The following is a 22,972-nucleotide window of genomic DNA, read 5'->3' as shown; positions in this document are numbered from 1 at the left end:
TGTCTGCTGCTGTGGAGAAACATCTGCCTGCTGCTGTGGAGAAACATCTGCCTGCTGCTGTGGAGAAACATCTGCCTGCTGCTGTGGAGAAACATCTGCCTGCTGTGGCTGGAACAGTAACGTTGCAGGTTGGACACTAAACATTAAGCTGAAACTATAAAGCTCTAAAAAAAAACAAAACAGTAGCTGATGATCCTGAACTGGTCGTTCCCACTGTCCTTACAGCTACACTGACTCCACCCATCTCAAAACATGGGTGTACAATAGTAACGGGTCCCAGTCCTACAAATATCGGACTGTGGCAACAACTAGTGTCCAAAACCACCTCAGGTTAGATTTTAGTTTTGTCATGTTGAATTTTCATGTTGGACGATGATGAAGTTTGTCCAGAAGAAAAATAAAAAACCCAAAGAAACGAATCCTGAACATAAATGTAAAGGATTTTTGTGAGATTTGCTGAGCCTGTATAAAACTACCACTTTACTTTTTTCATTTCAAATAATTATTTTAAATGCCCAACTTAAAACCTGCCTAACAGACCAAACAAACAAAGTGTTTATTACATTTTTTATTTAGGTCCCAAAAAACCATCATAATAACATTATATCAATAATATTAATACAGAAATTGAAAAAAGGAGGGAAAAAAAAATAAAATCGCTTTTCTGTCCACAGCCTCAAACGTAGGGCAAAGGATTCGATCCTTCAGAAAAACTGTGAAAAGTCTTTTTGGGGGTAAAGGGGGGTGTGACCTGGGCGTAGCTTCAAGCTAGGGCACACTGTCCATCATTCTGCTGTGCACCAATCAGGAATGTTGAGGTGAGGCAGGGGGTGGTTTTCGAGGTAAAGAGCTGAGTTTCAGTCTACGGCTGCGACATCTGGAGGAAAAGCAGACGCAAGGAACAAAGTCAGGATGTGTGTGTCAGCGAGTGCAGTGAGACAAGTGTGTGTGTGTTACCTGTTGTGTCGCTGCCTGTGACTCGGGGCCCCGGCTCGCCAACCGGCTCAAGATGTTCCTCTCAGACATCTGGAGTCGCACGGCAACCGGCGGTATCCGGGCAATGGTTGCCGGGAGGCGGGTCACATCTGCCTTCATGTCGCTCAGCAGCTCCTCCAACTGCTTCAGCACTGAGAGAGAGAGAGACGGAGCAATGAGGACCCACAGTCAGAACATATTTAAGGGTCAGGTTTCTGTGCTGCAGTGAAGAGTTTTATTTCCCTCAGCGAGAACTCAAACTAGATGAGAAAATCAGAAAGTTATAATTAACAAGTAGCAGCACGGAGTGAAGTAGAAAACATATGTCAATACAGACTATTTCCTGTTTGGCCTTGTTTATGCTCCAAAAACAAGAAAACAGTCACTCGACGACATTATTGTACTTGTCATGACTGAAGATCATCTGAAGGCCAGTTGTGGACAAACCTTTGTGCAGGACGGCGTTGGCCGGTTTGTTCCCGGACATGGACTCCTTACTGAGGTGCTGGTGGGACTCGGCCAGACACTCCACCTCGCTGAAGCGGGTGTTCAGGGCCATGGAGGGGTGGGAGGGGTCCTCCGACATGTTGAGGTAGGCGGCACGACGCAGCTGCTCCTCGATCACCAGCGCCTGCTCCAGCAGCTGGAGAGGAGAAGAAAGCGTGAGGGCCATCGTCACCATAAAACAAACATTAACATATCAGAGCTACAGATCCTTAAGGAGCAGCAGATGCTTCAATCTCATTTCATTTCCACTCCACTGGTCCCTACATCTGACTTAACAGGAATTCTTGGAATCAGCTCCACAAATTTTGGACTAATGCAGAAAACAACATATGGGCAGAAAACACAGTCGAGCAGCCAATAACACAAAGACCTGGGTGTTCTTTTTGAAGAGTTGGTTTTTTCCTCGTAATCACAGCTAAATAAATGAATTTATCATTAAGTCTAAAACCAAAGGAACGAGGAACAGGATGACGACGTAAGAGAACGACTCCAACTCATTTAGATTTTAACGCCGCTCTGTGTCTTCTCTGTTCGTACCTTAAACCTCCTGGCCAGGAACTTGTTCTTGATTTCCAGGAAGTTGCCTCTGTTCATCTCCCCTTTGAACGGCTCGTTGAGGATGGCGAACTTCTCGTCGTTCTGGATGTCCTGCCAGCGAGCGTAGCCGTGTCTGCAGGGCGCTGGAGTTAAGAGCAATAACTGCTTCACGTCACAGGTGAAGGCCAGAGAAACACCATGATCTAAACATCCACCACATGAGCCAAACAGAAGAGGGGAAAAGGATACTGTATGATGCCGGCCAAGAGCCAGTAGTCATGGCGACGGTGCCAGATCTCATTGGTTTTCTTGGTAACTGTGGCAGCACGCTCCTCGTTCTGCCACAAGGAGTGAAGCTCTGGGAGAGAGAGAGAGAGGAGACGTCAGTGATGAAACACAGCCACTCCCTCTGTGTGTGTGTGTGTGTGTGTGTGTGTGTGTGTCTGTACCTGTGAATCCTCCGTCTGCGATGTTGAACATGAACCTGGTCTTGGCTTTCTTCTTCTCCTCAGTGACGGCTCCGGCGGCTGAGCCTGTGCCCTCTTTGCTGCTGTCTCCGTTCTGTAGTTTGGTCGAATCCTCTGGTTTCTGCGCCTCCTTCTCCTCCTTCAGATCTGCAGCCGGAGCAGGAAGAGACGCGTTTAACAACAGGCAAGAGAAAGAAACTGGACAGCAGCGATCGTTGGAAACAGATCAAGAAAACCAAATCATGTATATAAAAGTAAATCATCAGTTATTTCACCTTTCTTTTCATCTGCAGGAGGAGTGGTGTCCATCTTTTCTGTCTTTTCTTCGGCTGCAAAACAAACAGGATTATACCACAAATCAGTGGGTGAAAGGAGCTTTTAGTGAAGTCTCTCTCTCTCTCTCTCTGGTTATTATTAGACAAAAAATGATTTAATAGAAAAAAAGGAAAGTCCCCAGCTTTACCTTTGACCTCGGTGTCTTCAGGTTTGACCTCTGACCCCTCTGTCTTGGCCTCTGAAGGCGACTTGGTTTCATCTCCTCCCCCTGGACTCTTCTTCTCGCTCTCGCCCTCCTTCTTCTCTCCCTCTCGGACGCTCTCTGCTTCCCCGTTGCTCGGTTTGTCCGTCTCCATCGGCTCCTCCCCGTTCTTCTTCTCCTGCTCGGCTGACGGACTCTCGTCGTCGTCGGGGATGGAGATCACCTGCAGGAGACGCAGCAGGAAACTGGATTTTAAGACATGCCTTGGAAATGGAAGCTAATCACTCAAACACCGTCTTCACCTCACTGACAACTTTTCCAGAGTCTTTGCCGTTCTTCTCCGTGTCGCCCTCTTTCTTCACCTCCTTCTCGCCGTCCTTCAGTGTGTCGTCATTCTTCGAGGAGTCATCAGCTACAAACACATTCGTCCGTTATGATTTTCTGTTCTTGCATACAGGAAACTCTTATTTACAGTAACCATTTAGGAATGTTTGCATAACGCACTGAAACACGAATTTGTGTTTGCTGCTTCACTTGTACAAAAGGTCAGGCTTTCAGAGTGTGTGTGTGTGTGTGTGTTACCTGGTGCAGGTGTGTTGGGCTGTGTGTCAGCGGGGGTGCCGGTGGACGGTGTTTTTCCGGGGGATTCAGGCTGAGCGGCGGCCCTCTTGTTCTCCAGCTCTGCCATCCACGGCATCGACCACTGACCGTTCACATGCTCAAACTCCTGAACCTGGAAACCACAGAACAGAGTCAGAACGATTTTTATTTGTTCAAACTATAGAGATTAACTTCCACACTAGGGCTGCAGATAATCAAGACCTTACAATTTTCTTATATTGAAAACTTTGCTAGATTTTTGAAAACTGTTTTAAAAAATAAAACCCAGTTTTTATGATATAAAACAGAAGAATCACGTCTTCACATTTAAGAAGCAGGAGTTGACTTTTTGATCTAAACGATTAACTGAATGATGATGACGAATCCACAGCTGCATATCTTCCTGGGAATTCTGAACATAAACTGTAATGATGCTGCGTTTCTTACCTTCTTGCGAATAAGTGACATAACACCAATGCGAGTGAGGACGTGTTGTCGGGACAACCCTTCCCTTGGGACGCCGTCTGCGAAGGTCTCGGCGCCGTCGGCTCCGGGTTCACACAGGTGACGCATGAACAGGGAGACGTAGGCCCTGAAAGCGTTAATGAAGATTAACTTAAGACCAGTAAACGGACAAAGATGAGCCAGATGAGGTCCAGATGTGGTCAGTGGAAGATTTAAATAAAATATTGCACCACAACTGGATCCACATTCCCTCCCAATAAAAGCAAACCCACATACTTTAGCGACCCATAAACCTATAAATTTGTTTATATTAATACACAGCAACCTTCAGGCTGTAAATTGGTGTTTTGGACACTGAATCGCTTTTTGTTTCTCACTTGAACTCTTTCTCAGATTTCCCTCGTAGGTCTCGGACCAGCCACTGGGTGGTGAATGCATCTTGTGGAGGCATCCCATAACGCATCACCGCGTTCAGGAAGGCCTTTCTCTGCCGAGAGTTGAAGCCCAACACCTGGAAACAGCAGGGGATGAATAAAGCTTCACGTGCAGTTTGTACTACTGTTACAGATGTAAAGAATATTTTCAGTTACAGAGACAAAACACTGAAATACATTAACCCCTGTGGGGCCAGTGCAGTAGTTTAAACTCTGAGCTGCTCACCTCGATGTTGCCTCCCACCCTGGCCAGCAAGGGGGGCAGCGGTTTGTCTTTGTCGTTCCTCAGGCCCTTCCTGTTCGGCCTGCGGGAGTTGGCTGCACACAGGAAACAGATGTGTTGATTGATGACATTATTATACCAGACAGTGCAGGGAGGCAGGGAGGCAGGGAGGCCACTTTTATTTCACATACATTAGTCTGCTGAGCGCTACACTGACTGGACCAGGAACTAGTTTATTTCATTTTCAAACAATTTCTGTCCCAGTTACAGACAAAGTTTCTAAATGACATATTCTATATAGAGAAAACTAATTACAGCATTGTCAGTGTGTTAGTTAGGACGTGGACTTCATTAACATCAAAACAACAAACTAATAGGTGAACATGTGTTTTCTTATAACAGCTGGGGCGGCTGAAAGAAATTCTGGTGCTAAACCAACTTATTAACTTCCATTGCCCCAATCATGTTAATGTCAACTTAGCGTCAACCTTGTTCAGCGTTTTATATAGCTGCATAAATATTGACATATAAATAGAGGTCGTTTAGCATGTGACGACTCTGACCTTCTGATCGCTCATCAAAGTCTTCGTCTCCTTCCTCAGATGCCACGGAGTAATCTGATTGGCCATCAGACTGGTCATCCTGCCAATCAGCTGTGAGACAAAAACAAAAGGCTTTTTATTGAATTTCAATACGACCTGGAGTTTCCCCACATCATCACACGAATTTTACTGCTCAGAGCGACTCTCTGTTGGCGAAGAGCCGGAAATACAGAGAAATTTATCAAACTGTCATTTCTTTGTTTGCATGTAAACACAAGTCTCAGCTGCTGTGTCACCATGTCACTTCAGGACCACAGCAGCCATTACACCACTACAAGTGTGTGTGTGTGTGTGTGTGTGTGTGTGTGTGTCCCTCCTCTTGACAAACAAACAAATATAAAGGCGGGCTTGTGCTGTGTATCCTGGGTAATGTGGTCTCATCATGGGGAACACCCACTAAACTGTATGAATCTGGCTGTAAATAATTAATGGTTAATAAAGTCTCTATCCTGTTGCTGTTACACTTAAAGCACTAAAACTGTCAATAAGCAGATGTGCACAAGAACTTTCACATTAAATCAAATCTGCAAAGAAAAGTTTGAAATTCTGAAATGAAAGATGAATTATGTCCTTTCTCTAGCTCCTCAGAGTGAGGAGGCAGAGTGCTGTACAGTCTGTGGAGCCTCCTCAGACTAATTTGTGATACCAACCTACATAATGAAAATTGGACTACTAGTGATGAAGCCTAACAAGCGTCTCCTCCCTCCTCTTACCTCTGTCTTCTTGTGAACCGTCGTTGTAGTTGACCTGCTTTCGGATACGTTTGCCTTTGCCCAGGTTGCGAGCCAGATCCTCCTGCTGCTGCTCGTAGTGGTGACGCAGCAGCTTCTCCCAGTAGTCTGGATCTACACTCTCCTCCTGCTTGATAATCTCTCGCTGCACCTCCTCCTCCTGAACGACGGGGACAAGGAGGACAAACAGGACATGGGAGATGAAGGAAGAGAGAGAAATAAGGTGAGTAGAGAGGAAAGGGTGGATGGATGGATGGATAGATGAAATGTCACACCATACACACCACTCACCTCCTCCTCCTCGTCTTTGACCACATACTGAGCCACCTTGAAGGAGCTCAGGTACTCGTTCATGCTCTGCAGCTCCGTGTCGTCCGTGGCGTCCTGGTTCCTGTCCAGCAGACGGTCGATGGCCTTGTCGTCGTAGTGGATGATGCTGCTGTCCTCCTCTTTATTCTCACCTGAACACACCCAGACTCCAGTTAAATCTCTACGATTCATCACACACCAATAAATCTGTCCACTGTGGCTCTCTGTCCATGCACATCTGGATTTGACACGTCCTCACCTTCTCCGTCGTCCTTGAAAAGCTCCTCTGTCCCAAACTTTAGGATGTCGTCCAGTTCCTGTTTGGACATGGAGCCTGTCTTGGAACCAAGACCAGGTCTGACGACCAGGTGAGTCAGCATCATCTTCTTCTTAGCAACCTGGACACAGGAGGCAAAAGGTTGGCAGAAAATTAGAAGCAGACACATCCCAAACATTTGAGTTCCAAATTTACTGAAATTCATCACATGAACCAGTGGCCAGATCTCAACATCTGACAATGGGGAGTTGCAAGGAAAATTCATTGTTAAATAATTTAGTCTGAGTATTGATCAATCCTGATTACCTGAGTGATCCTCTCCTCCACAGAGGCCTTGGTGACGAAGCGATAGATCATCACCTTCTTGTTCTGACCGATACGATGAGCTCTGCTGAAGGCCTGGACACACGAGACGAGGTAACACATGAAAAATGCACATTGTGCTTCTACAATTTTCCATGCAAGAAAGAAATGTAGGGGCAGGACTCGCCCTGTACCTGGATGTCGTTGTGAGGATTCCAGTCTGAGTCATAGATGATGACGGTGTCGGCGGTGGCCAGGTTGATGCCCAGACCTCCGGCTCTTGTCGACAGCAGGAAGGCAAACTGCTGAGCTCCAGGAGCTGAGGAAAAGGAGCAGGAACAAAGGTCAGTTTATAGATTTTTTACAATACATCATGTGCAGAATCATTTAAGACTGTAAGTCTTTTTACATTCACATTGGAAACATAAGATTTAATTTTAGTATTTGTGGTAAGGGGTCAAAGAGAGAGGAGGAAGGAAAGATTAAGTCGGACCAAAATAAAGAGGAGGAGTTTGTGCTCTATCTCACCGTTGAAGCGATCAATAGCTTCCTGCCTCATCCCTCCTGTGATTCCTCCATCAATCCTCTCATACTTGTAACCCTCGTTCTCCAAGAAGTCCTCCAGCAGGTCTAGCATCTTAGTCATCTGCAGCAAAACAGTCAGGACGGGGTCTGTTAGGACACTTCATAAGATTTGATGCTTTAAACTTTGTTTTCTGTTGACTTCATCATGTCGCAGTTCCAAACAGAAACACTAAAAGACATGTTTAGGTTGCAGATAGAGACTGCACAGAAAAAGATTTTTTCTACCTGCTTTGGTGTAAAGACTAAAAATACAGGGCATCAGTCCAGTGTGGAAAATGTGGAGGTGTCACCTCACTGGTCTCATCTCTGAGGTCCTACCTGAGAAAAGACGAGCACTCTGTGTCCTCCCTCCTTCAGCTTCCTCATCATCTTTTGCAGCAACAGCAGTTTCCCAGAAGCCTTTGTGAGAGCGCTGCCATCATACATCCCATTTGGCATCTTTGGGGCTTCCTGTTCAAAGTGACAAATCAAACACAATGGTTCTGTGAACTCAGCAGGGAAATATCTGGTTAAGTGTGGATTAATAAAAGAAGTAACTTATCTCTTAGAAAAAGATAATCGACTTAAACCGATCAAAGAAAACAAAACCCCTGTGGGCCCTGAACTAAATGCTAAATCGACACTGCGTCTGTTTCTCCCTGATGTTGTACCATAGCAGCCGCGGGGAAGAGGTAGGGGTGGTTGCAGCATTTCTTGAGGTCCATGACAACGTTGAGCAGAGAAACCTGGTTTCCTCCTCCCTTGGTGTTGAGGGCCTCAAAGTTTTTTGTCAAGATAAATTTGTAGTATTTCCTAAAAACAAAAGATATCAACATGTATCCTTTGTCTTTCTATACTGCCTCGTTTTCAAACTTCTCCATTTGTACATACGATCTTTACCAAAAACATTTTTTAAAAGTCACTAGCTTGTGTAGCGCTGGTCTCTTGACTCACTTCTGCATGGGGCTGAGCTCCACCCTGACGATGAGCTCGGTCTTTGAGGGCATGTGCTTGAAGACGTCGGCCTTCAGCCTCCTGAGCATGTGCGGACCCAGCATGTCGTGCAGCTTCTTGATCTGGTCCTCCTTGGCAATGTCGGCGAACTCCTCCAGGAAGACCTCCAGGTTACTGCAGACAGACAGGTGAGTTAAGGTGAGGTGGGATTTTCCTGCTCAGACACAAGCAGCAGCAGCATGAAACCTTGAGACTTAACAGCGCAGTGACGTGTTTGTGGCAAAAGCATGGATGTGTTTTTTTACATCTCTTGTTGGAATATTGAATATCTGTGTACTTTTTAATTGAATTGAAACCTTTCATTAAGTTTCTTTAAAGGAGTGTTTGTTGATTGAGGGTACAAAAGAGGAAACGCTAATTTCTGCTGCAGAAAATCAGGCTCTTTTAGCAGCCTCACTTCTTCCAGGTTTCTAAAAGTATTATGATACCACAATTTAGAAAAATAAATTTAATAAAGCAGACACACACCTGATGCAAAAAACAAGATAAGAAAAAAATGTTATGTTAGTCCGGAGCCTACCTGAACCTCTCAGGTGTGAGGAAGTTGAGCAGGTGGAAAAGCTCCTCCAGGTTGTTCTGCAGAGGAGTTCCAGTCAGCAGCAGTTTGTGCTGCAGAGAGTAGTTGTTCAACACCCGGAAAAACTACAGCAAAGAAAAGAAGAACATGTTTACAACCATTTCAAAGTGAGTGAAACTTCCCTTGCAGCTGTCTGCTTTCAATCCAGATGTGTTTCTAGCCCTGCTTTATAAGCAATACCAATATAATACAATAATCCTATTACTGTTTATTGTTTTGAAATATGGTATAGCAGAACATCCAACAGTTGAATTACTGGAAACTCTGCTGTGTTTTAGACAGTGTTGGAAAATCAGTAGTAATGAATTAATGAATCAGTCTGTGCCTTAGACTGGTTGTTCTTCAGCCTGTGGGCCTCGTCCACCACCAGGCAGGCCCAGTCTATGGAGCCCAGGACGGCCATGTCGATGGTGATCAGCTCATAGGAGGTCAGCAGGACGTGGAACTTGATGGATGAGTCTTTCTGTTGGAGAAAATCAACATAAAAGATGTTACAGCTCAGAGTTTTATCCCAATTTAAAAATTAGTCATCCAGGAATGACTTGACCTTCTCCCCTTTACCTTCATCCTGGACGCCTTCTTTCCTCCTCGGATGGCGTTGTCCTCGAAGGAGAACTCGTTTTCTCTGATGACCGCCCTGCTGTCTTTATCGCCGACGTAGGTCACCACATACATGTCAGGGGCCCACATCTCAAACTCTCTCTCCCAGTTGATGATGGTGGAGAGCGGGGCACTGACCAGGAAGGGCCCCTTGGAGTGTCCCTGGAGGAGAGACAGGAGTCTGGTCGTGTGTTTTAGTTTTACACTCAGTTTCTGTATTTATTGCACCTGTATGAGCAGCCTGAGACTCCAAAACAATGATCCCAGGAGACTTTTACTACGTTATAAATCCGACTCCATCATGCTCATTTGTTGGGTTGCACTTGTGATCTTAAATCTCCCACAGTTCTGAAACTGACTTTAATTTTAAAAATATATTAAGGAAAAAGTATAAAAGAAAAATATAAAAACAGAAATATTTGGTTTTTAAGTTTAATCCAATTCAGTTCAAGAGCTCCTGCTCCACTGACAGGAAGTGTGTTCTGGCCTCCCGCCTTTAGGTGGCAGCAGTTCCACAAATGAGCAGTGTGAATGATTTGACTGTTTGAGATCCAATTTGATGCAGTCAGAATTTAACACACTTGTACAAAATGGCTGGATGGCTTCTGGCCAATAGGACGACAGCTACTTAGAGACAGTTTCCCTGTGAGGCAGAGAGACTCAGCCGTGACTACAGAGATAAAACATGTTTTAAAATGGTCAAATATTCCCTAATATTTTATTTTTCTTAAATAATTTCTTTTAGGCTAATTAAGAAACAGATTGAATAACGATGGTGAAAAAGACAGTTTTAAAAATCAAAACCAGGTTCAACTTTTTAGGTCGAGATGATGCATCCGACACACCAGGTGAGAAGAAGCATTTCCAAAACATTTTACCACAAAGTGTACACTGTGTGTGTGGGAGCATGATGCTCGTCTTTACCACAGACAAACATAACCCAGTTTCAGCCAGCACCCACCTCTTTATAGAGTGAGTAAAGGAAGACGGCGGTCTGAACCGTTTTCCCCAAACCCATCTCATCGGCCAGGATGGTGTCAGTGCCCTGAGCCCAGGAGAACCGCAGCCAGTTCAGTCCCTCCAACTGGTACGGGTGCAGCGTCCCTCCTGTGCTGTCCAGGTACTCTGGCTGTCGCTCGAACTTTATTGTTGGCTGGGAACAGAAAAATTATAAGTGTCTAAGTGAAACTATAACAGCTGTTTCAGAGAATGTTCCCCCTTAAAAAGTTTGTTAAATTCTTTATAAATAGGCAAATAACTTCCAGGGACCTGGAACTGGAACAATGAATTTCATACCAATATGAGCAATCCATAGTCCTGGACTTACATCGATCACAGGGTTCTCAGGAGGTCTCTCCGGCCGCTTCACTCTTCCTTTCACCTTGATCTTCTTCCCAGGTCGTCCCTCGTCTCCCATCATCAGCTCTCTGAAACAAAGCCATGCGATGAAGCAGCAGGTGTTGCTGAGGCACACCACAGTTGGAAGGCGTTGTCCTGTGTCTGCATCCTCTGCGTCTTACCTGTGGTTCCAGTACTGCAGCTTGTAGGTGTCAAACTCAGGTACGTCCATGTCCTCAGCCTCCCAGGTGGCCTGGTCATACGGCAGCTCTCTCCATTTGATCAGATAGTGGACGTTATTCTTTCTGTCCACGCTGAGAAAGATTCTTACTTTACTTCACGTTATCTTCATTTTGACAGAGGACAGAGCATAACACGATACCTAACATATTTGACATCTAAGTTAACATTGTGCTCCGTGAAACTCTTTGGAATAAAGCCTCAACTAAATGAGACGCTGTGCTTGATAAATGTCTCATTCCTGAGATGCAGTAATTGCTGAATGTGTCTAAGTGCTTGTAAATTCTTAAAAGGGGGACAGACAGAACTCAGACTGAATTTGTATCTTTCCAAGGCAGCAGCTCACAAAAAGAAAAAGTTAGACATGATGTAAGTAGAAGGTCAAAGGAATAAACTTATTACACATTTTTGCCAAATTGGCCATTTTACTCTGAAAGACTGAAGCATTTTTATTTTCACTGGGCTTTTACTTTGTTTATACAATAAAATGCTTCATATAAATGCAGCTCAAGCCTGGTCATTTTTTTAAAGTAATGTTTAAAATGGTTCTATAAAACTAAAAGCACTGTAATTAAAAACCATTACATTTCTAAAGCTGCAGCAAGTAAAGCTGAACTGCAGGCAGCTCTGACCCGAATGGTTTGTGTGCTGACCTGTGGTTCAGGATGCGGTGGATCATCAGCCACTCCATCTTGATCCCAAAGCGGAGGTATTTCTCCTCCAGCTGTACGTACATGGGATCCTTGCTCTTCCTCTTACAGCTCTTGTCCTCCTCTCCGTCGCCAAAGTCAATGGGTGGCGGTTCGTCCATGTCGTTCTTCCTCTGGTAGTTCCTGAACATCACTTGGCAATGAAGCTCCAGCTGGAGGGGGACAGAAGGTCAGAGGGGGAACAAAACACAAACAAAAAACTAGTCATTCGTATGGAACAGGGTCAAATACAGACTCATTTTCTTGTGTGTGCAAACTGTACAGACCTGTAGCTCTGTGACCCAGGAGCAGTGCCAGTATGACATGTTGGACCATTTGGCGAAGAATTCCCTCTCCGGCCGCCCTGCCAGCGGGGCGGGGGCGGGAGCATCGGCTGGCAGGTCTAGAGGGCGAGGAACTGGGGTGGGAGGAGGGGGGTCTCCCCACCGCCAAGTCAGGATCTTCTGGACCTTGCCCTTCATGGGAGGACACTGGAAGGGAGAAAGAGTTAACTGATCAATGGAAAATTCATCTTGGTTCGAGAATCCAATTTTCATTACTTTTTAAGTTAAAATAGCGTTTTATGAAAACAACTTGAAAACTTGACAACACGTGAACCAGTGATTCATCAAACCCACTCAGCCGCTGTTAAAGTTGCGACAGGCGACATTAAATCTGTTTCACATTTCTCTTTAAGTACCAGTATGCTGACCTGTACAAATACAGAAATATCCACTGGATCAATAAATACCTTTCCGTGAAGCGTTCCTGAGCAGAAACAGCAGAAATATCCTCTGGATCAATACAGAGACTTTGCCAGATTCAGCAGATTTTGTCACCGAGAGGTCAAACCGAGTCAGTCATCTGACTGGACTCACCGTGCAGCGGGGGCAGATCCACTCTCCGTTGGGGATCTCAGGGAGTGGTGGATTGAGGCAGTGGATGTGGTAGGACGAGGGGCACGAGTCGCAGCACAGCAGCTCTCCTCCGTCTTTACAGACCCTGCAGAACTCCATGTGGTGGTCGTCCTCTTCCATTTCTCCCGTCTCACCGTTGTCCTCCTCCCCGTCTGACACCTCTTCCCTCGCCTCCCATTGGATCCCCTCCTTCTCCTGGGGGGGGTCAGGGAGTCAGAGATGAAAATTCACATTTTATACTATTTTCACTTTAAAAAACTCAAGGTTTTGATCTATAACTGAGATCAATAATAAGATCATTTTTAGCCTATGAACGCTCTTCTGTAATAATTGCTGTGCGTTGAGCTGTTCCTGCTCTTGTTTTAAAGGAATAGTCCACTGAAAATCAGCTTTTAACACAACACAAACCACCTAGAGTTGAGTTATGGCTGACATCAGCTGCTGAGCTTCAGAGGGCTACAGCTACAGAACAACATGCCTGTCTAATCCTCCACCAAACAGTGCTGTCGTAAAGACTCAAAGCCAAACACTGTTCAGATTTATCTGATGACTTGAGATGCTGCTTGGACTGAGTTTGTTTTAGCTTTACAAACTGTGCAGAAACCTTAAACATACAGAACAGCAGCAACACCAGGTTTGAGGAGGCTTTTTTTTTTTTCAGCTTTGAGTCGCATTTTTGAAACACAAAGATAATTTTAAGTTGGTGTATTTCTTTAAGAGTCCATCTTGGGGCCAAACCTATACGGCTTAAGCAGCTGTGCTTACACAGTGTGGGCAACTCCAAGTGCCCTCGGGTGCTTTCTCCATGTCGGGGTCCAGGCAGACCATGTGGTACGCTCTGGGACAGGTATCGCACAGGATGATCTCTCCACCCTGCTGGCAGACCTCACAGTAGTCCTGGTGGTCGGTCTCATAGCCATCGCCGTCCTCTGAGTCTGATTGACAGGAAAAATCTTTTACCCAAACAGCTCATATGTAACAGACACAGGATGTGATATGTGCTGTGAGCCCGGGCGCTGTATTTATATGTATGACATTGCGGTGCTACGTGTTTGTTGTTTGTCAGAGGAAAACCCACTCAGTGAGTCATTTTTTCCCTCAAGACACATTTCCTCAATAACAGACTGAAATTGGGGTGTCACTGAAAATCCATTTAAGTGCAGCAAAACTGATCCTAAGTGCTCTTTCTTCTGTCATGTAGAGTTTTAATGCAGGCTAAACAAAGTTAAAGCCCACACTGAGGAGTTTAACATCTTGTCAGGGGAGTTGCAGCATTTGTTTTTTAATGATGTGTGTATTTCAAAAACAACCAAACATAAATCAAACAGCCCGTTGCAGTGAAAAGCTTCCACACTGACACAGTCATGTCTCGCTGAGGATTTATTGACCTCTTGTCAGTTGCCGATCTGAATTTGTCCATGACGTCGTCCGAGTGGCGCTTTGGTCTTGTGACAGAAGCTACAGAGGATGCGTCAACAGGTGACCAGCCAGGCTAAGATGTCCTTCTAAATATACCAAACTCTGCTGACTCAGTCACAGTGACTAATGTCTATGTGTGTGTGTGTGTGTGTGCGCATACACCTCCTCATGTTGCTGTGCACAGACTTTTAATGCTTTATCCTGCACAGAGACACTGTGTGTGTTTAACCTGCAATCTTCAGACTGGATTCTATCAACAGGTAGAGTTCTGACTGACTCATCAGGTAAAGCAGTGAAAACAACCAGCTTCCACAAATCCCACTGCATAGTCAATGTAAGGTGATAGTAACAGTAAGAGGACAAACACTGAGCCGTACCTTTCTTCTTCTTGGGCTTGTTTTTGGAGGCCTTCTTTTTGCTGCGGCTGCTGCGACTGTTGGACCCTTCTGAGACAGAGACACTGTTCATGCTGCCATCGTCAAAGTCGCTGTCCACGTCAGGTTCATCCTCCTCGCTCTACAGGTACGACACAAACATTTCCAGTGGTGTTAAGAATATCTTTGTACATGTATTGTACACACGGACATAAACGAGACAGAGGGAAATGGTTCGTACTGATGAGCGTTTCCTCTTGCTGTTGAAGCCTCCCAGTTTGATTTTGAGAGGAGCCACTTTCTTGGTCTTGGCATTGTTCTTCTTCTCTTGTGGTTTAGGGGCAGGTTTTGACTTCTTGCGGGCGTTGGGACCTATAATAAAAAAAATTTTTTTAAAAAGTGTAAGAATAATCACCCTGAGATTCATGGGTCAGCTTCAGCTGCTGAAAATTCATATGTGATTGTTATTCCAGGTCCTCTCTTTTCACTTGAGACCTCCAACCCACTGTACCTTTGCCTTCCTTGGTCTTGGCCTTGCGTAGTGGTGCTGCAGGAGGCTGCTGAGGCACTGCCGGGGCTGCCGGTGCCGCAGGAGCCGGGATGACCTCTGCCACCATGGTGTCGACAGCTGCGGGTATGTTGGCCGTAGCCAGAGCAGCGTTGGCAGCGGCGGCTCCTCTCAGTGGGTTGTTAGTGCTGAACTCGCGCCACTTGGCCCCAAGAACCATCATCATTTTGGACACGGCAATCTTGGGGTTCTTGGCTGCGATGAGTGGCCTGGAGCATAGTGAAAAAAAAATTAAAACATGATCTGATTATAGGTTCCTGCAAGTGACATTTTAACTCAATTTGACTTCCAACACCAGTAACAGGAGTAGACAAAGACATGACAAAACCAAACCAACGTTAATGTTTCTTAAGACCTTGTGCAGTTCTCTGCTTCCCTGACCAGTTGCTCGTTGCTGGAAGCTGGAGTTTTCCCAACACATTATCACATTTGTGTGAGTCTAAATGTATGTATATACCTTACAAATTGGCTGAAGGCCTTGTAGTTGGTCAGAGAGCGGTAGTCTTCCTCGGTGAAGACGTGGCTGATGTCCTCCATGCCCCAGTCATCCAGCAGCTGAGATGACGACTTTGGTTCCTGCAGCAAATACCAAGAAGAAGCTTCATTGATACCACCGTCAAGGGCAAATGCAGAATGAAAGATTAATATGAAAACTGAAACTGATCTATAAAAAGTGACTGTGAGTTCCTCAGTACCGTTAGCAGCCACGTTAGCTGAGATGGAACAGCAAAGTTCACAGCACAGCTTATTTTTTCCCCACAACCACATTCTGTTGTTTTGCATGAGAAATTATTAATATTGATCTAATCAGCAGATCAGAAGTCCAGCTTGTGGAAGAGAACCCGGTTTAGCAGACAGGTCCTAATGTTCTGCTATGCTTCAACTGCTAAAGAGACAGTGACTGGTGCCAAGAATGTTTCTGAACATTATTATTCACAACTAACAAATTTTATGTAAGAAGCTCCTGCTGGATAATTACAACATTGACTGCTCTCACACACACACACACACACACACACACACACACACACACAGGGAGTGACCCAACATGTGGCAGCAGCTGTGGCTTCACTGCAGATCTGTGGTTTAACAGTAAACTGCACTTTCATGTGGAGACTTTAAAAAGTGTTGCTACGTCTTTGTGCCAACAAATCTGCCAACTCTTTTGTTTCCTCTCTGCACTGAACATGAGCCTGTTATTGAAAGGTGGATTTCAGTATTTGACATTATGATATACAAAATTATATGTCACAGATGACGTAAATGACTGTGGATGGATTTTTATTTGAAACAAGTGACTCCCCCCCCATTTCCACAACTACATATTTGAAGCTAAGCCTACATTAGCTTAGCTTTGAAGCTTAGCCTACATTAGCTTATTAATATAGTTATTAATTTAGTACCAGCTGATTTGCTAGTTTACCAACAAACTGATAAATATAAGCGATCAGTGATTTAAGTTGCTATGAAGTGAAATATTTCTAACAGTAACAGGTTTCAGCTTTTCTGTTTTTGCCCCTGGTGTCAAACATTTCACTGTAGATTCATCTGCCAATTATTTTCTTCGTTACTTGATCAGTCATTTGATCAGCCTGTGATTTCTTACAATCATAATTTACCATATTCAGGAAGGAAAAGAAGAAGCTGAAGCCACAAAAGGTGAGATTTTTGCTTGAAAATGACTTACACAGTTAATCAAACCTAAAAAAAAAAAACTGGATGACTATTTTCAGTGTGGCCGTCTGTCGTAAAGTACTTCTGTGTGAACTAGTTTTCACTTCTATAGCACCTGTAAATATTTTAGCCAATAAAACCACTTTCTTGCTCACTGGGCTTTTATCCCTCAAGTCCCTGAGCAGGTGAACAGTAAAGTTAATTTCAGCCTCTACCAGCCTGATGGAAACACTTGGTTTCATGCACTGTTTATTGCACAGCACATGTTCCTCCTCCAGCAGGCCTTCACCAAAGCTGCTGCCCATTTCTCTGCCTTCCAGGACAGCCCTGCCAATGAATCAAACCATGTTTATCTAACCAAAAAGAAAAAGGGTCAAGAGCGCAGTGCGGCACTAGGCATGGTTGCCATGGTAATAGCATGTATACACACACACACACACACACACACACACACACACACACACACACACACACACACACACACACACACACACACACACACACACACACACACACACACACACCTTTGCGTAAGCGTCATTAACTACAAGGGCCCCTATTGGCCACCAGACACAGCTCTTTGTTTAACCATCTTTCATATCACATCTCTGTTTGTCAAACTGTGACCCACGCCATTACAGGTACACAGACCCCAGGTGCTATCACATGACCAGAGAAAGGGGCTGTTTCAGAAGGTATTTTCTATCAGGGCATCTTCACAAACTGGACCACACCAGAACCCAGCTTTATGTTGTTTCGGTATTTTTCTGCATTGTTCCACTTAACAGTCATCATTAATATGTATGAACCACACACACCACATCTACTGATTCATTTCTGTCAAATCTTAGTGTTGGTGAAGTGAAACACTGATTGATTTAAATCAGCACTAGGCCAACACAGGCAACATCACATCTGAATGCAGATGTGATGTTCAGCAGAGAGCACAAGTCATGCAAGTTTCAAAGGCACAAGGAGAGAAGATTTCCAGGCAAAAACATAAACCAGCTGCTGTTTAGAATATGGAAAAACAAACAGTACAGTAAAAGCCCTGCAGTGCCAAAATCCCCAGGGAAAACATACTGTACCCAAACTACACACTGCATTTATGTAGCTCCTAATTTAAGAGTAAAACTCCACCTTCCTCTCTTTCCTCATGTTCTAGATCTCTTATTGACATAGCCACTGTCACCAGTCTGAGATAATTAAGTTTGTCCGATCAAATATTAGTTGAACAACAACAAGATATTTGTACAAAGACCTCAGCTTGAAATGATTGTAGTTTACCAATGTGATTAGATTCCATGTGTGTCTCCATAAAAAAAAAAACCATTACTCAGCCATTCAATGCAATTTTAGCATCTCCTGGGGTTTTGTAAGGAGCGGCTCTACGGGTTAATACAGTAAACACTGTGTCACGGCTATGAGATCAATACTTGCTGGCTCATTCTCTGGCACTAAAGTGGCCAAAGATTTCAGATATTGATTATCAGTGTGGGCATATGTTGAGCCGGCCCTTAAACTGCCCAACACACTATTTCTAATTTGCCAGGGTTTACTTACTGAGAAGTCATCGTCATCATCATCCTCATCTTCCTCGGGCTCAGGGTCTTTTTTCTTGGAGGCGCTGCGATCGACCCCGGCACTGCTCCTTTTCTTTTCCTTCCCGCTGCTGGCTCTCTTCTTCTTCTTGCGCCCTGGCGTGTAGTCGCTGCCCTCACTGTCGGAGCGATGTGCAGGGCCGCCATCCTCTGCCTCTTCCACCCCGCTCACGTCCATTGGCTCCGGGGAGCTGATAGGAAGCTCCTGGAACAAGGATGGCAAAGACGGAGGTCAGCAAACAGAGCAAAATGGAAACAGGGCAGGGAAACCGATCTCTCACTGGAATTAAACACTGCACATTTTACAAACTACAGGCAAATTTGTCAGCTGTTGCCTGCATGTCATGTAAATCTAAAATAAGTGTCTGGGTTTTAATTGTCGGATCCTGGTTTCCATTTAACACAGCGAGTAGACCTGACATAGAAATAATCAAAAATATTTTCTTCAGATGTATTTGAGTGCATAGCTACATGACACATACATACTACTCTGCATCTGTACCTCTCTGCGCGACCGCCTCTTGCTGCCCTTGCTCTCTCTGCTCTTCTTGGCCTTTTTCTTCTTCTTCACCTTTGGAGTCTCGTTCTCCGAGATATCCTCCTCTTCGTCATCTACAGGCCAGGCCAGAATAGACATTTCATGGTTAAGATACACATAGGAATGACTGTGAGTGTGTGTGTGTTAGTGTATTTGGGCAGTGGTGTAACATTAGTGAAGATGGAGACCTGAAAAGAACATGCATATCAGCAGACACTTGCATATCCTGCTGGAAACAAAACATTGATCACATACTGACATATATTGGCTGTGGTCCGGTTTGTTTACTCGGCAGGTAAACGAATAACTCTCATTAAACAACTTCTCTCACATGCTAGAATTTTTACATTTTTACATCTGTGATTCTGTTTATGCTTACATTTTTTTGAGAAGCATTACTGTCTAAACTCAGCGAGTAAACTAATATTATGACTCAATTAGAAGGATTGTCCATTTTAGAGTGGTGATGGAAGTTTCTACTTGAGCAGGTTAATTTCACCCTCTTTGCAGCCCTGCAAGGCTGTAGCCACATTCACCTGCTGTCCAAAGACATAAAACCAGCAGACCCTAAGTCCTTAAAATCAGAACTAGAAAAGGATAAACTAGTGGTTCTGCCTGAGTCCAGTATCTGGCACTGCCTCAATGGCTGCAAAGTGAAGTGGCATTGCACTCAGAACCTATTAATGTAATTGACTATGGTAAAAAGTAAATGGCAAGTTGCCATTAAGATGCCGCAGGTAAGAAAGAAGCTTTAATGTGATGAGTTTTTCAGGCCATATTAAAAGAGACCAAGCTGTGTGTATGTGGATGGGTGGGTGAACAAATGTAAATGCAACTGGGGGGGGAGATCCAATCTCATTATCATAGAATCATTAAAAAAAAAAAAAAATCTAAACTTAATTTGAAGCCCTTTGTAAACACAAGTAACGTTCTCAACGTTTTCAGAGCAGGAGCTGGTTTCAAAAAGTATCTTGGGGCTAAGATGATCTTATCCATACACCTCCAGTTTGATCTAAACCATCTTAGCTTTAACACACTTTTAGGAACCTGACCCCAGAGATTTAGATTGACTCAAGTCACAAACAGGTGCATTACACTTGACTTGAATCTACATGACCTGAGACTTGAACTACTTGAGATGCGAGTGCAAAAGGTGCATTTTAAAAGGTGTCACTTGGGGCTGTGAGTAACTGTCATGGGAACTTCTCAATATTTTCATAATTTTGAGATAATAATTAAGATGCCGAATCCTTAACGACAATAATTAACTGTGGTGATATAGGTAATAGTTTAACTCAAACCACTGTAAAATGCTACTTCAACTTGCTGCATGGGTAATATTAGGCTAATGATAATAACGCTAAAACACTCACAGCTGAACTGAGTTGCATTATGTTCAATACTTTCACCAGGTTTCTGCAGGTCCACCAAGTTAAATTTTAACACCATTTTAATATAACATAGAATATAACTATCAGTGAAAACCAACAAGGACTTTTATCAGTACTCCCCCAGCTGTATATGAAGAAATCCTAATAACATCATAAAATAAACATGACCTGGATAGACAGAAGATTGACAGCCACACTGATGTGAGGATTAACCAGTTAGGAAATGAATGTAATAGCATCATTCATTAATTATTAAGAAGAGATAAATTGATAGATATGTGACGGTTAACCCATATATTTGTCTTATACATGATGTTAGAGGTGTGACAATAAAAGATTTTCCAGATCGTTCTGTCTAAAATCACATACCTTTTTAAACTATACAGACTTTTTAAAAAAATCACATTTAAGCCTTTCCTCACAGGACTTTCTGAGGAAACAAGGATCAGGGTTCTGACACTGTTCAGCACCTGCAGAGACCCTGCTAAAGCACATCCTCCTGGTTTCTATCTTCAAACTTTGACTTGTGCAGGTCTTTTACTTGTAATTGAGTATTTTACAGGGTGGCACTCTCACTTTTACTGGAGTATTTCCTCCATCACTGCAGAGTCGTTATGTATTTTTAGTGGCTGTGTCCACAGTTATGACAGAAAATACATATAATTCATATTAGACGCAATTATTTTGTAACTCAGGTGCACATTAAAAGGCGTTTGGCTCAAACATGCACAACATTTCATTCATATTTTGGAGGTTTCTACTTTCGGTTTCCATAGTGTTCGACTTACACACAAACACTTGTCAGGTTTGTGAAAATGTGGGGATGTCTGAGAAACAAAATCCTATTTTGGTCGGTTTTAGCACTTGAAGCTAACTTGTCTGTTCTTGGTGCTTCCACCGTGTACGCGGCGCGTCCCCGTCTTGAATTATACCGAGTGTAAACAAAGCACAATGCAGCCTGTGAGAACTGCCATGTGTTTAGGAATTTAACAGGCTGGATAAAACGCAGTATATCGTCATAATACAGAGCATTATTTTACTTTTTCCTCCACATTCAAACCGAAGGCTCCGGCCATGAGGAGGGGAAAGCTCCTGAACGTCATCCGCCAGCTTCCAAGCTAACTGGCTGCCTCCATCTTGTCATCGACACGTAAAAAAAAATACCGGTAGCTGGCTAACGTTAGGCCCCGGGAACATGCCGGTTAGTCGGCGTGACTTCGCGACCACGAAACCATCAGCCCTACCGCGTTAGTTTGCGTTCGGGGTAAAAGTGATTTTTTAGAAAAATACGTTTAACAGCAGCGCAGCAGCGGGAAAACTGTTAGCGCTAACGTTAGCCGTGGAGTTAGCTCGCTAGCTAGCATCGTTAGCGCGTTGCTAACATGATTGATATGAATGTCAAAAACATCTGCTCATGCTAACCCGCGACCATTAGCAGCTCCGGCTAACACATGAGCCTGGTCTTACCGTGCAGTAACCGGTCCTCGGGGGCTCCGTAATCATCTCTGTCATCGTCGCTCCCAGACATAGCGGACAGAAGAAAACTTTCTATCTAGTTAGCTAGCACTTTAGCTAACTAAATAAAGTTACTCCTTTATGGGATAATCCAGATTCTGACCCGGTCTTGAGTCTGTCCAGGTCGTGGTGTGCGCTGTACAGTTCGGAGAGAGAAATAAGAACAACAAAAGAGAAAACGGAAGTGAATATTTAGCAGCATTCAAAAACACAACACCCGGTAAAACACCGAGCAGCAGAAACAGTCGCCGCATGGGCTTGTTTGGCGATAAATTCAACTTTATCCTGCCGTCAAGTTGGACAGCAAAGATTAGCAGCCATCAGATGACATACCACTGTCGTTAACGTTACTTTCAGTCCCATTAGCATGCGGGCTAGCCGAGGTGGACCCGGCGCTCAGGTTCCGATTTTAAGACAAGAACCGAGCCGCTCACACAAACGTGAAATATCTCAGCGGAACCACACCGGCATCCGAGGCTGTGTCACCCTGACTCACAAACAATAAAACCCCAAACTGACATACTCACAACTTGACTCCACACAGCCTCCAAACACAGTAACTCCGGGCGCAGTTTGTGTATCAGTCAGTACTTGGAGGCTGTTTTTGTTCAGGTAACGGTGTGTATACAATTTAAAGATATTTCCGTGTTTTTTTGTGGCAGCGTGTGCGCACGACGCCGTCTCGTCTTTCTCTCCCTCGCACACTACACACACCCGGTGCGCGCGCGCGCGCACACACACACAAAGAGATCAGGGGGCAGGCATCCCATAATACACCCCCCCCCTCGCTTCTTCACACACATACATACACACACTTCAGTCACCCCTCCCCCACTCTGCATAGTTACCTTGCAACGTACAGACCATAATAGTCATCTCACCCCCTCCCTCCCTCTCCTACAGTCTCTTCCCCATTCCTCCATGCATGCACCCCCCCCCACACACACACCTCCACCCCCTCCCATGGCAACCACGGTTACCATGGACACGCTCACACCCCCCCACCCCTCCCACCACATCCCATAATACTAATGAGCACAGTCAC

At 44.5% G+C, this 22,972-nt stretch overlaps 1 protein-coding gene and 1 long non-coding RNA gene across 4 annotated transcripts; one reads left to right on the top strand and one right to left on the bottom strand.

Annotated features, from left to right (window-relative positions):
* Positions 1–553: 553 nt before the first annotated feature.
* Positions 554–22,649, bottom strand: chd4a (chromodomain helicase DNA binding protein 4a). 3 transcript variants are annotated; one of them, XM_026301029.1, is made up of 41 exons: positions 22,451–22,649; positions 21,880–22,063; positions 18,986–19,095; positions 18,446–18,688; positions 15,666–15,784; positions 15,152–15,417; positions 14,882–15,012; positions 14,644–14,782; positions 13,613–13,782; positions 12,809–13,042; positions 12,218–12,421; positions 11,895–12,103; positions 11,184–11,315; positions 10,991–11,090; positions 10,625–10,816; positions 9,625–9,825; positions 9,389–9,526; positions 9,007–9,128; positions 8,427–8,600; positions 8,144–8,285; positions 7,812–7,943; positions 7,437–7,554; positions 7,103–7,227; positions 6,912–7,004; positions 6,588–6,726; positions 6,311–6,480; positions 6,002–6,179; positions 5,250–5,339; positions 4,690–4,781; positions 4,407–4,540; positions 4,012–4,156; positions 3,547–3,697; positions 3,267–3,376; positions 2,950–3,187; positions 2,762–2,815; positions 2,469–2,633; positions 2,269–2,377; positions 2,020–2,152; positions 1,423–1,618; positions 958–1,127; positions 554–877 (listed from the first exon to the last, which is right to left on the bottom strand). In XM_026301029.1, exons 2-41 carry the CDS (start codon positions 21,938–21,940, stop codon positions 863–865), a joined length of 5,844 nt encoding a protein of 1,947 aa, XP_026156814.1. In that variant the 5' UTR covers positions 21,941–22,063; positions 22,451–22,649; the 3' UTR covers positions 554–862. The 3 variants fall into 3 exon arrangements, with proteins under 3 accessions (XP_026156814.1, XP_026156813.1, XP_026156815.1); XM_026301028.1 differs by having other exon boundaries at positions 22,455–22,649; XM_026301030.2 differs by lacking the exon at positions 22,451–22,649 and adding an exon at positions 22,261–22,283.
* Positions 14,659–15,849, top strand: LOC117152703 (uncharacterized). The gene is made up of 2 exons (XR_004463172.1): positions 14,659–14,788; positions 15,114–15,849. It is a non-coding gene; the product is annotated as an uncharacterized LOC117152703 (long non-coding RNA).
* Positions 22,650–22,972: the final 323 nt, after the last annotated feature.

The sequence above is a fragment of the Mastacembelus armatus genome, chromosome 11, assembly GCF_900324485.2.
Source record: "Mastacembelus armatus chromosome 11, fMasArm1.2, whole genome shotgun sequence".
In the NCBI taxonomy this organism is placed as follows: domain Eukaryota; kingdom Metazoa; phylum Chordata; class Actinopteri; order Synbranchiformes; family Mastacembelidae; genus Mastacembelus; species Mastacembelus armatus.
The sequence above is the reverse complement of the archived record's forward strand: the minus strand, read 5'-3'. Positions and strand labels throughout refer to the sequence as shown.

Bases quoted from the DNA above. Each gene is read 5' to 3' on its own strand.
- chd4a (XM_026301029.1), bottom strand. From the start codon at position 21,940: ATGTCTGGGAGCGACGATGACAGAGATGATTACGGAGCCCCCGAGGAC. The intron at 15,418-15,665 runs GTATATACATAC...ACTATGCTCCAG, and splicing joins GCCTTCAGCCAATTTGTAAG to GCCACTCATCGCAGCCAAGA. The intron at 3,698-4,011 runs GTAAGAAACGCA...TGTGGTTTCCAG, and splicing joins TGTCACTTATTCGCAAGAAG to GTTCAGGAGTTTGAGCATGT.